This window comes from Colias croceus, chromosome 29, assembly GCF_905220415.1.
Source record: "Colias croceus chromosome 29, ilColCroc2.1".
NCBI lineage: Eukaryota > Metazoa > Arthropoda > Insecta > Lepidoptera > Pieridae > Colias > Colias croceus.
In genome coordinates this window covers 2,461,291-2,475,971 of record NC_059565.1, presented here as the reverse complement: position 1 = coordinate 2,475,971, position 14,681 = coordinate 2,461,291, and the positions used below count along the sequence as shown (strand labels likewise).

The 14,681-nt window shown below is 32.1% G+C and overlaps 1 protein-coding gene across 2 annotated transcripts in view; it reads right to left on the bottom strand.

The window, feature by feature from the left end:
• Nucleotides 1–14,681, bottom strand: part of LOC123704297 (acetyl-CoA carboxylase) — a 101,975-nt gene that overhangs the window by 63,466 nt on the left and 23,828 nt on the right. For both annotated transcript variants that reach the window (XM_045652616.1, XM_045652612.1), the window contains exon 2: nucleotides 10,919–11,013. In XM_045652616.1, the coding sequence (XP_045508572.1) occupies nucleotides 10,919–11,008 (90 nt within the window). In that variant the 5' untranslated portion in view covers nucleotides 11,009–11,013. The remainder of the gene's footprint in view (nucleotides 1–10,918; nucleotides 11,014–14,681) is intronic.

The window sequence follows — 14,681 nt, the reverse complement described above, 5'->3', positions numbered from 1 at the left end:
TCGTTTAGCGTAACGTTTGATAGAATAGATTATTAATGTATGAGATTGACATAAGCTGTAGATAAATGTATCGACAGCTTACGTCAATCTCATACATTCATAATCTATTCTATCAAACGTTACGATAATAGAAAGCCACTTGTCTAGAGGGGCTGGTCTTTCATAGACCTACGGTATTTCGGACACAACGAAAATGCTAGTTGCTACACGTTTACATAATATTTATTTCCTTTGTAATAGTTTTTGCCCCGGTTGCAAAACACATTATAGTTTACCAAGCGGCCTTATTACTATGCAGTGATCTCGGCCAGGCAAATATAAGAAGAAAGAATAAAAATAAGTCTTTGAGTTAAGCGTTATTCTGTATAATATTTTTAATTTTTATATGGTGAAGGAATGCGTATATAATACAGATAATATTATAATACTGTGAATATGTAGGTACCTTAACTGATTAAAAAAATGATGTAAAAACCTAGCATAGCAAGTATAGCATTCATAATCTGTAATTATGCACCTAATGCTTTTTTAATTAGGTACATTAAAATAACTGAATCGCATAGACTTTACTTACACACTTGTTATTACATTAAATAAGACCTACCTTAAAAATTATGTTAGCCAAGGTTTAAAAAAATTACCCATTACCTTCAAGGTAAAAAAATGCATCTCACTCTAGTGTCATATCGCACATCCGGAGAAATAACGTCACAACTGCATTTTTTTCAAAAATGAGTTTTATGTCAAAAACGTTTCCTTTTATGGTTTAGTATTCAGGGAATTAGGCCCAGTTTCACCAAGCTCTGTTAGTTAGTTTAACACGTTGTTAACTCTTTTAACGGGACATCAATGTAAGAGAGTGTCCCACCATGACCTAATCGAGGTTTAGTTTCCTTAACACGGCATCATATTTAATTACTGGCATAGAGGCTCTTTAAATTTTTAACAAGCGATTAGAAAAAATGATTTGATGTTTTCTTGCTGTCAAGATGGACTCTGCCTAAGGACTCTGCATACTATTTTAAGCTATTTTATTTTTGAAAATGAAGATGTGTTGGATGATTTGTATAATTTGGATTATATAGTGCGAACGCGACGGCCCAGAATTTATAAAGAGGTCGTCATTGTTTCGTAGAATATGATGATGTTGATTTTAGTACAAGATTTCGTTTATCAAAACAATCGGTTTTGGAAGTATTGCAATTAATTGAAGATAAACTCGAATAACCGTCGGATCTGTAAGTAAAACTATCTCGTGAGGTAATATTTATATTTATGTGCATAAAAGGTTCCTTCCTACATACTGTATTATTTTCAATTAAACCATAATAATCCTGTGAGTCATGTCAAATCTAGTATTGAATACCAATATAGGTACTTCAAATGTAAACTTCACCACTACTCAGGTAAGGCTCAGGCCTCCTCATGATTATGAAATGTACCTACTTATCTTAATTTTAAATTCTGTTTTAGGAATCAATCAGTTTCACCTACAGACCAACTGCTTATTGTAGTGCAGTGCAGTGATGGCTCAGTGGTGAAAAACATTGTGAGGAAACCGACATATCATAAGATAGCGTGGTGGATAATCCCTTACCGTGTTTAAGTTTAAGTTAGCACTACCAATCCCATGTCCCAGCAGTGAGAACGTATATGGGCTGACGATGATGATGACCCTAATTTAATTTAAATGTGACATTGTTATAGAAATATGTAATTTTTCATGTTAGTTAGTTAAGTAGTAGTAGTTAGTTACCTAAATAAATAAAACTTGTGTTTTTATAAAACATTTTTATTGTACCCTTAGATTGTACCTATCAACATCATTCAATAAATTGGTTATAACAACTAGATACTAGGTTATTACGAACAAGAATTTACTATTAATTTACTGCTTTCTTTTATCTTTGTCTTTATTTTTCTTGTTAATTGCTCTTCTAGTATGAGATATCTCTCCACTTTCCTTCGGACTCCGAATTTTTTTTCGTAATTTCAACTAGATCCAGTTTACCTTCTACCAAGTGAAATTGAACCGCGATTTTTCTTCAACATTATTGTATTTATTCAACTCAAAATAAAATTAAAATAACACAAGAAAAATCACAACAAAACAATCTCCAAATAACATCAAACATTTGTAACCATGGTAACGACCAAATCGTTTGACATATAAACCAGTAAACGTAAAAGTTACTACATGATTATTAAATTTTATACTGTATCAGAACATCTCGATTTAGTCGAATTACCAAACATGACAGTTATTATACAACTAGAACAAATAGCCCTAATGTGCGAAACTATGGCATTGTCAACTATGACATTTTGTTTCGGGCGGTTTAAAATACGAATGAATGATTCGTGAGTCGCTCAGTTAAAGGTTGATTTGATAAACGGCTGTTAGATTTCCTTCTTGGGACCTGAAGAGTTGACAACGATGTTAAAATACATGTTTATTTTGAAGCTCGATTAATAAATCTCTGATTTAAAAAATATTGGTGAAATCGGGTCTTAATGTCATAGAGGTCGATTATGACGTCGCGGTTTTGACATGTTATTGGCCCATTCTGGCGGCACGATGTCTTATTAGTCAGTTGCGTACTTGCGTCCGGCCATCCGAGCGGAGTAAATGTGTTTGGAGCTGCGTTGTCACATAAGGTAATTATGACATTTACTAAATAAGCTTTTGGTAGATAATTGTCACAACTGTATTTTTCTAAACAATTGTGACAAAAGCGCTCTCGATTTATTGATTAGTTATTTGATTCTAGTGGCTATATATGTCATAACTGTACGGTATAAAACAATTATGACAATAACGCACCAAACTATTGGATATTCAGCTATGTGGCTTAATGTAATATTGTTATTTTATGTACAGTTGTGACAAAACCGTCCCAAAATTGGATGTTCAGCTATATAGGTAACGATTTGAGTTATGATATAGGTCTACCAGAATCTGATGGCATATTTATATTTAAGAAATAAAAGATTTTCATGTGGCAACTTATTTGACAACTATCAAATTGGTTGTCAAATTATTTGTCTTTTTTGCAGTTGATGAATAATTTTTAGGATTTTGTCTAAAAAATCTTCGAAAATGTCGAAAAAGCCGCTGCGATCACAAGCAAGAGGTGTTGTTTATAATGTGTATAGAAAAACATTCGATGAAGAAGGGTCAAACACATCACAATTTTCAATTTTGAAGATTTTATTGGTAAATTGGACTTACCCGTTTTGATACTTTAAATTAAAAAATATTATATGTAAGTAACTAAAATATTGTTTGTTGATTAGAATATAATTTTATGAAAACTTATTACAGGAGCTTACAATACGGCTATTCGTTAAGTCCAAGTTGTCCAAGTCAATTTTATAATGTGTGTTTCTGTTAATACTTACGAAAATAAACATAGTTTTATTTTATTTTATAAAAAATTATAAGCAGTTTTGATCTACATTATCATTATATCAATATTTTCATATGGCATACTGGTAATGAATATACAAATAATAGTTATGTGTAAATACTAATAATATGTATTACCTGTATAAAAGTATAGGTCTACCAGAATCTGATGGCATATTTATATTTGAGAAATAAAAGATTTTCATGTGGCAACTTATTTGACAACTATCAAATTGGTTGTCAAATTATTTGTCTTTTTTGTAGTTGATGAATAATTTTTAGGATTTTGTATAAAAAATCTTCGAAAATGTCGAAAAAGCCGCTGCGATCACAAGCAAGATGTGTTGTTTATAATGTGTATAGAAAAACATTCGATGAAGAAGGGTCAAACACATCACAATTTTCAATTTTGAAGATTTTATTGGTAAATTTGACTTACCCGTTTTGATACTTTAAATTAAAAAATATTATATGTAGGTAACTATAATATTGTTCGTTGATTACAATATAATTTTATGAAAACTTATTACAGGAGTTTCCAATACGGCTATTCTTCAAGTCCAAGCTGTCCAAGTCAATTTTATAATGTGTGTATCTGTTAATACTTACGAAAATAAACATAGTTTTATTTTATTTTATAAAAAATTATAAGCAGTTTTGATCTACATTATCATTATATCGATATTTTCACATGGCATACTGGTAATGAATATACAAATATAGGTATGTGTAAGTAATAATATGTAATACCTGTATAAAAGTAATATGTATAATAATTATTGTATATTATATATGTAAGTATGTACCTACATAATATTAAGTGGATATCTCATTATTAAGTACAGTATTGTCCACTTATGTAATGTGACTATATATATTGAGGACAAAATAAAAAATAAGCAGTATCAAGATCGTTCAGTCCATTTTCCCTAGTGTTGCACACTCAAAATTTTGATTTCCCTAATTGCCATCAGATTCTGGTTTACCTATAGTTATACATACTTATTACTTTTCAATACGTGTTATATAATTACATAATTTCGTTTTAATTTTTATTTCAGTCATCGTTCGTTAGTGAATCAGAATAGACGTGTATTACTTTTTACTATAAAGTGCTTTGCGATTTTAATAATTATTTACATGATAATAAGAATTCAAGTTGCATAATTAGTGTTTGGTATTTATATCATTTCAACTTACGTTCGAAACACAGCGAGCGTTTCAAGCGGGAGCAAGACAATTGCAATTTTTTGTCCTGCACGCACCGTAGAACGACTCATATTCGTGCACAAATTATCCATTGCGGAGTAAATATGAGTGTACGCAGATCGCCAACACGTTTAACCAGCAGTGGTGCAGTGGGTACTGCCGGTGGATCGCATCCCGATCTATCGAAGCTAAGTTCGTTTTCAACGAGTTCTACGCCAACTGATACTCAAATCACTTACAGAAAACGGAAACAACCGCTAGAACAAGATTGCAGATGTAGTGATGATATGAAGGAAATTCGCTCGGAGTTGAGCCGTATTAGTACATTACTTGAAAAATATGTTTGCTCAAACGAACAAATAATAAACAAAATTCATGAAAACATTTCTGAGGTAAAAACACAAATTACCGAAATTAAATCGTCCAACGAACAATCCTTGAATTTAATTCGCCAAAATACGAATCAAATCAGTGAAATTAAGTCATCAGCATGTATGATAATTACTGAACAAAACATATTGAAGAGTACTATTTCTCAATTAGAATCCCAGATCAACCAGGGTGAGAGTAAAATAAAATCACTGGAGTTAAATCTTCAATCAATAAATCAGTCATCCAATCCATCGGGTTTTACGTCTAAAAATCAACTACATATAAATGAACACTTAATCAAGGAACTACGAGACAGAAAAAGCCGCGAAAAAAATGTAATTTTTGCTGGTTTCCCAGAATCGACATCTCATCATAACTCAGAGGAGAGGATATCTAAAGACAACTACGAAATTTTAAAAATTACCTCGCTAATAAGTTCAGACCTACCGAAGCCAGTAAAGATATATAGAATTGGCAAGTATTCACCGGGGAAAAATCGTAGAATAAAGGTTTGCTATGACACAATTGAATCTGCTAAAATAATCCTACGTAACAAAAATAAACTACCCAACAATATTAAAGCTTTTAGTGATCAAACGCCAGCTCAGGAAAAATATCTTAAAAGTTTACAGGATGAACTAAACCGTCGCATTGGTGAAGGAGAAACAGATCTCACAATAAAATACGTTAACGGAATGCCTACTATAAAGAAAATTATGTCAAAAAACTAGAAATAAATTTAAAGACAAACAACCAAAATATCAACTCCTACGAAATACTAGACAGCTATGAAAATTTGCAACTCTCCCGATCCAGGCTTAGATTTATATACTTCAATGCGCGAAGCATAAGAAAAAAAGGTAAACTAGATGAAGTAAAATGTATCCTGAGCTCATTAATAAAACCTATCCACGTAATTCTAATTACTGAAACTTGGATAAATTCTGATGCGCAAGCTTCAGAATTAAATATTGATAATTACACACATTATTTTAACTACCGGACTGACGCAAGAGGAGGTGGAGTCTCAGCATACATCCACAACGATTTAAAACACAATCTTATTGAATCACGATACGAGGAAGGGAACAATTACTTATGGATAAGTTTAGAACGATGTAAAATTGATGTAGGCGTTATCTATAAACCGGGCTATACTAACTGTCAAAAATTCCTTGAAATGTATGAATCGCAATTACAACAAAGGCACAGAGCTATTATATTTGGAGATTTTAATATCGACTTGTTAACAAAAGATAAAAATACCAAACTATACAAATATACTCTTAAGTGTAATGGACATATATTACTCAATAAACTAACTAAAAAATACAGCACAAGAGACTCCTCAAAAAAATCTATCATTGACCATGTAAGTACGAACCTTCAAAATGATAATTTTCATTTCGCAATAATAAACTCATGTATTTCCGACCATAAGCACATATACGTAGAATTAAAAAAATATTTACCCCCAAAAAGTGTTAAAACTCAATATAAAGCAATTAATTACGAAAGATTATCATCCCTGTCTGACTCCATAGTTGATACTGAAATAAACAAAGATTATACAATATTAGAAAATAAAATTAAATCTATTATAGATAAAAGTAAGATTACTAAAACTAAATTTCTAAATCTGCCCCGAAAAGACTGGATAAACAAAGCAATTTTAACAGAAATTAACGAAAGAAATTTATTATGGTCTCAACTAAAAAACAACCCTAAAAATAAAAACCTTCAAATAAAATTTAACACTCAAAAAATAAAGGTAAAAAAATTTATTCAAGACACAAAAGATTCTTACTATTACCAAGAATTTACAAGGAATATAAAAAAACCCAAGAAATTATGGACTTTAGTAAATAAATTAGCTAATAACAAAACTGTAAAATGTACTTTACCTACTAAATTACTTATAAATTCTGAATATATTACCGAGCCAAATGAAATATGCCAGATATTTAATCAATATTTTTCTACAATAGGATCTCGTCTAGCAAATTTAATACCCCTACAATATCAAACCAACTCTTCCTCAACCTTACCTAAATCACCATCAAAAAAGTACGAATTATCCACTTTTGATCCCTGTACACCTAATGAAATTTTAAAAATTATAAATAACCTTAATTCAAACTGTAGTACAGGTCTTGATGGTATTACCACAAAAGCAATTAAATGCATTAAAGAAAAGTTAAATCATATAACAACCAAGCTATAAGTCAAGGACGTTTTCCGGATTCGTTGAAAATAGCGAAGGTAACTCCTATCTATAAGAGTGGTTCAAAATTTGAACCTGGTAACTATAGGCCAATTTCGGTGTTGCCAGTGTTGTCAAAAATATTAGAGAAAATTTTACACACGAGATTAGAAAAATATTTAGACTCATTTAATTTTATATCAGTGCGTCAATACGGTTTTAAGCCAAAAAGTAACACTCTGTCAGCGACTATAGACCTGACTACTAAAATAAAACAGAACATTGACGCAAAAAATTTAGTTTTGGGAGTATTTATTGACCTACAAAAGGCCTTCGATACCGTTTCTCACGAACTTTTAATAAAGAAATTAGCATCCATTAACATTACTGGTAAAGCACTAGACATGCTGAAATCATATTTAAAAAATCGATCACAAATCGTTAAAATAGAAAACTACAATAGCATTCCCTTACCAATTACGTGTGGCATACCACAAGGTTCGATTTTAGGCCCATTGCTTTTTTTAATTTATTTTTAATTTATATTAATAATTTACAAGATTTAAAACTAAATGGTCATCTAACACTTTATGCGGATGACACCTGTCTGTTTTATTTTGGCCCCTCTATACATGACATGATAAAGCAAGCACAAAATGATTTAAATAAATTAAATAAATGGTTTCAATACAATCTACTAACAATAAATATATCTAAAACGTGTTATATTAAATTCAAAGCTCAGAACAAAATTATTCCACCACACGCTCCACTTAAAATTAATGGTGTTGTATTAGAACATAAAACCCACGAGAAATACCTAGGTTTGCGAATCGACAGCTCTCTAAAATGGAATTATCACATCGACCACCTAAAAAAAATAAATTATCAGCACTTCTTAGATCTCTGCGTAATATCACTTCTTGCATTCCTCATAAATTACGCCACACCATCTACAACACGTTAGTCAAACCTCACCTAATGTATTTAATAGAAGTATGGGGTAGCGCTTACAAAAATAAATTAGCGCCACTACAAATTTTACAAAATAAAATTATTAAAACCATTTTTAAATATCCTTTTTTAACTTCTACAAATAAAATCTACGACGATACTAAAATAATGAATTTAAAACAATTATACTTTTATAATACGTGTATGTTCATCCACAAAGCGCTACATAAAAACATAAATACAAATATAATATTCTCAACATCAAATCGCCACTATCCTAATAGACGAGCTAGCTATCTTGCCCTCCCGAAGATCCGAACGAATTATGGAAGGCGAACGGCAACATACGAGGGAGCACGTTTCTATAACGGATTGCCAAGCAAATTAAAAAGTGTAAACTCATTCATTGTATTCAAAAAACAATTAGCGAAACACATCCTGGAAGACCACACGCTCAAACTTTGAATGCAATGAATGAGTACCTAACCTAAACTTATGTTTATAGTATGTAACTTACTCTAAATTTTTATCTAACGAATGATATTTTTTATAAATACCTATTTTTAAAATTTAAGTTTCTCATGTAAGTGACTTTATGTCTTAATGGGAATAAATGTCTTTAAACCTTATTTATTACAATACTTTTAAAGGTGAGAGTACTCGCAGCGGGGATTTTTCACCTGATAGTGACAGTGATGAATATCGGCCTACTGAATCTTCAAGCTCTAGTTCCTCTAGAAGTTCAAGTTCTGATTCTTCTTCATCTAGCGAAGATTCAGAAGTAGAATCTACTGCAAACCCTGTCAATAGACCTTTTGTAGAATAAGTTGCAATTTCTGAAACTGTAAATAGTAGGTACAAGTGAGAAGGAAACCCCAAACAATCTTCGAAAAGAAACTACTTCGACACAGAAAAAAGGTAAAATAGATAGCGAAACAACTTAGTCTCGGGCAAAGGATATGTTTCAGTAAAAAGTGTCAAATTATGAGAGCTAAAATAATAGGTTCGGCATGTACAGCTTCTTGTAGGCTCTCGTGTTCATTTAAAACATCGGGGGTTCGACCTACACTGGTTTTTATGTGGCCAAACCTACAGCATTTCAGGCACTGGATTGTTGGCAGTCTATAAAGCTCTACTGTTAAGGATGATTTGTAAAGGAAGACCTTTTCAGGCAGCTTCTGCCCTAGGAATGTGAGGACCAGGGAGTTTGTGGGAATCCATTCAGTGCTCACCGTCGTACGATGTTTTCTATTTAACCTACGTGCTTTTAAGATATACCCAAAGCCCGCAGGGATTTCCAAATTGGCAACAAATTCCTGCGTAGAAATGTCAGTGGGCACTCCTCTTACAATTCCCTTCCGTGAATAATTGTATAAGGGGATAATTGTGCTCAGGTTGTGCTGGGCCAATATTGGATGACCAATAAACACATTGGCATCTTCACCACTTAAAATTCGATAGCAACCCTATTGCGGCCTATTCTTAATGCAATCTGCAAATATTTTTGATGCCATTTCTTACAAGTAGTTGACCGATTTTGATGGCCCGGATCGAGGTGCCTGATGTGGGGTTATTTTCTATCTTACTGCAATGTACAATGTAAGGTCCAGTCAGTTACAGAATACTGTCGAAAAGGGCCTTCTAGAAGGGGGGATGCTTATTAACGGTATTTATGTAAATAGAGTTAGGACAGTCGCATATAGAAGATTTCTTTGTCTTGCTTCTAATATCATCACCAACATCCTGGTCAAGATGACGGTTTGGCCTTGGACGGGGCACATCATCAATCATAGTCTCAGGAGGGGGAGGGGGATCAGGAGGTGATACCTCCACGATTTAAATAATATCTACTAGAAATTAAAACAAACTTCGCGTAAACCGTCACCAACACAAAAATATCAGGTTTGATAGACTTACACCAACGCCGTTATTCCAAATTAATTAAAATGTTACAATAAATATGTTTTTCTCTGTAGAAGTGATATTTTTTTCATACCTACCTACTAAATTTGACATAATAGATTTAGTATACTTTGAATCCCAGGGCCATAATGTCATAAATGTAGTACCATCCTTAAAAAAAGTAAAATAAGTCTTATCTAGTTATTTCAGCCTCCCTGAAAATGCTATATATTCGAAGTTGAATATATTCACCAACATAATCAATTAAATAATTTTTCTTATGTATAAACTGGGCCCATGAATAACAAAGCAAACTTTTAAATCTCTGCCCTGTAAAAAGTGGTTTATGACATTTATGACGTTATTTCTCCGGATGTGCGATATATTATACAGTACTAGCGGTCCGCCCCGGCTTCGCCCGTGGTACATATTAACGTTTTCTCTACATAAGAACCATCCTCGTACTTCAAGGAATATAATAAAAAAAGAATTATCGAAATCGGTTCAGCCGTTCTCGAGTTATGGAATTACAACGAAAAGTGGCATTGATTTTTATATATTAGATGTTAATTCGATAGAAAGGGATAAAAAATTCAAAAGTAAAAAATCGATCCGGAAAAAAATACTACATGGTCGCTGTAACCTTGCTACTTTTAGCTGAGGTGAAATTATTAAAAACACGAACTAAAAAAAGCTGTCACCGAGAAAAAAACTCATCAATATATTTAATATCTCAATTCACAAAAAAATATATAAAAATTCTCGTTATCCCATAACTAAATCTACCACTTCAAACACCAAAAATCTTGCCTTAGAAAAAGCTCTACGTAAATGTTAGTTTCATAATTTTAATGAAAATAAGTACTTACATCGCCTCTAGCCTCTTCCGAGTCGATCTTTTCAAAATTATCACTTTCACTCGACGAGCATCGAACCTGCTCCTTATCCTGGTCCGCCATATTCCCTGCAAGCAAATTTAAACATCTTGGTACACTTAATTTCTTTAATTCTCCACCACGGAACAATCCAAAAACATCAGCCAAAGACATCGTAACAGTAACTAAAATATTTAAACTCCCGTCGATATAATAAAACAGAAAAAAATAGCGTTCAATTCCAACAAAAACTTGTTTCTGAACATATTTATCAAAAGTTTATAAAATTGTAATTTAAATATCTCATTGCGATTTCGACGTATTGTGTTACATGTAGCGAAAAATATAATAAAATTAGCTACCTAGTTAATTTTAAATGCAGATTAGATCTAAAAAAACTAAACGTTTCTCCTTTGCAAACTTGCAGTATTATTTTCTTAGATACAAACTTGCTATGATAAATACGGCAGGCGCACTAAAATAAATTGCTTTTAAATTGCGTTAGGCGTTTAGATTTTGAAGGAATTCAATTACTTGGATAACTCTATTATTTCCAATACATTTCATGGAGGCAAGGAATGCAATTGATTATACCGGGCGATAGAAATGAAGGTTTAGGATTCCTTTCTTATTGAATCGAGGTATTTTCTTGGTATTTGTTATATAACGTATAGGTACAGGTATGTAGAGGGTGTAATTTAGTCAGTAATCAATATTAGACATGAATACAGTTGTACCTTAAGTTTTTGCCAGATTGTAATTAAACATTGAATGATGTAAATGTGTTTTAAGAAGGAAGACTCCACTTCATAACTATAGTACTTAACTAATGAGTATAGATCAATACCTACATTCGACAGTGAATATTCGAGCCAAGACAATATTATAAAATGGGACAATAAAAACAAACGTGTGAAAATATGTTGTGGTCAGCAGTTTTGCCGCGGATAAAAGCTAGTATATTTTTTATAAACTTGTTAATTTCCTAACCCGTCAAACGCGCACGTGTTTACGATTGGAAAGTTCTGAATTTTTCCAATTCTCCAGTACATTTATTTATTACTAGCTGCCAGACAAACCCGCATGCAAAATCAAGTATTTCTGTAACTCGTATGTTATTCTGATGTATATTACTGTAAAGTTTTATCCAAATCCGTCCACTAGGTTTTTCGCCAAAGAGTAACAAACATCCATACATTATTACAAACCTTCACGCTTGTTATATTAGTAGGATTATTTTCTTTTAACATTCTTAGATACAAAGCATTAGAATACCTACTTATCAAAAGGTCATTGAAATCAGCAGCTGATCTTAAGCTGACCTTATGTTGGAGAAATAGACCAATATGAATTACAATTTACACAGTTAAGATAGGAAAGCTAGTAACATTTTACATAAGCATACACTTCAATTGACCCCTACACTTCCTTGGTAAGATAAAGTTTGTCCTATTTCACCTTCACGCTTCACCGCATTGACATCTGAACCCAGATAAGTTACGCATGTAAACTGTAACCACATGTAACCATATGCATGCTATGGAAACTTATTACCACGTCCCGGAAAATAAAATAATTATTTTCTACATAAAAGGTCGATGTTCCTGGAGAGGGAGGTGCTACTCCAAACTATTTAATGAGACCAAATGACAGCAATTTCCAATTAAATATAGAAAGAATCACGTCAAATAATTAAAATCTACGGAGTTATCGAAAAAAAAATACAGTCTAATTGAAAACTCATTTTTTAGAAACGTCGGTTGAAAATATGGGCCACGTCACTGAGAAATCGAGCTTTCTGCTTGTGAAAGAATTTTTGAAATAAGTCCTTATGTTTCAGTTTATTCTTTGCATATTTAAAATAATAAAACTGCTCTTTGCAAGTAGAAATTGATCTAGCATGACGATGGTGGCTTTCCTTGTGTGTTGTTTTCAATTACAACAACATGTTAAAAGTCCCACGAGCAATTTTCTCCGTACCTACTAATTTGCTACCCCTGTTTCCACTATTTCATTTGTTAAGGGGAGTCCTTTCAGCGAAGCGGAGTAAAATTGGTTTGCAAGATCAAATTTTTCATGTATTTGCAATTATATGACGCTTCTAGAAAAAATAATCAATACACTTCAAGATATTTCCTAAAAAGTGTGCTAATTTGTTACACAACCACGTGTATTTTGTTCGATCATATAAAATCATAAAAATAGGCTAAAATAAAGATCGAAAACGAATTATTTATTAATGAAATTTCTGATTTTGGAAATAATTTTTATATAAGGATATGTATTTTGATGTACTGCAGAAAACGTGCTAAATTTTGGTTTTCTACTGAAGCCCTGTAATTATTAAATACATATTATATCTCAGAACTTAACGTTGCCCAGCGTTTTCTTTACAAACCGCGCTGCCCGCTACCCCGCCAGTCCTGATCAGGCGCTTGCTAACGTAGGACCTGTGTCAAATTATCTCCGCTCGATTTTAAGTTTTGAGTAAAGATAAATTATTGAAAATGGGTAACAAAACAAACAAAATTCGGAAGAAAGCAGTGTCAGTATCACAAAAAAGGACAGGAAAAGAGAACTAGTATGTAAATTGAGTAATATGATAAAAACGTAGTTACTTGATGCCACAGAATAAAAATATCAGTTGGTCATAAAGTTTCACCTCGTATGCTTTTATTTCAAAACGATAAAAGCTGCGTTACTGTGAAATAAGAGTTTAGTTTATAATAATTTGTTTTATATATATAATACTAGTGGTCCGCCCCGGCTTCGCCCGTGGTACATATTTCGCAATAAAAGGTAGCCTATGCCTTTTCTCGGGTATCAAAATATCTCTATACCAAATTTCATGCAAATTGGTTCAGTAGTTTAGGCGTGATTGAGTAACAGACAGACAGACAGAGTTACGTTCGCATTTATAATATTAGTATGGATTATTATTACGTAATTGGTGTATTATTTGCATAATTTTGGGGTATAATTATTAATTACAGTTGTTTATTTTAAGGAAAAAAACAATAATGATTATTTGTTAAAAAATAATTGATAATAGTCAAATAATAATGATTATTGACTAATAATAATTATTAATCACTACAGTAAAAGTTCCTTATTGGCGGGGTATATGTTCCATAAAATATATGCCTCGAATACAGAAACCGTGAATACGGAATGGTAATTATTATATGGGATTATAGGTTCTACGTTATACGTTCCTAGGTGACGATTGAGATTTTTTTCGTGTCTCATTTTTTTTAGTTGACATTATAAATTTATAAACTAGGAAGAGTGCAGTAGACGTTACTCGATCACAATTATTTTTGTAACGAATGTGAAAGACGAAACCTATAAAACACGCAAAGCGGCTTTTACTATAAACGGAACTACATTTAAAAATATACTTTATTTATTGAGTTATAAGGTTGCTTCCATTCTGTTTATTTACATTCTCAAAAACATCAATCGCGGCAAAGGCGGCTTGCGACAAAGGCGGCTTGGGTCAAAGGCCTCGGCGATATCATTAATTAACAACATAATATTATGTACTTTAGGCTAACTTGTAATAAGATCTATTTTACTTTCTTATTAGTCCATTTGACAAGGATATTGTGTTAGATACCTATTGGAATAATTTTATTATTATGTATGTACTTATTAAATCCGCGAATAAAAAAATTTTTAGTCGCGAATATAGAAATTGGGTCGCATTTTTTTAATTCCCGAATAGTGAAAACGCGAATAAAGGAAGCGCGAATAA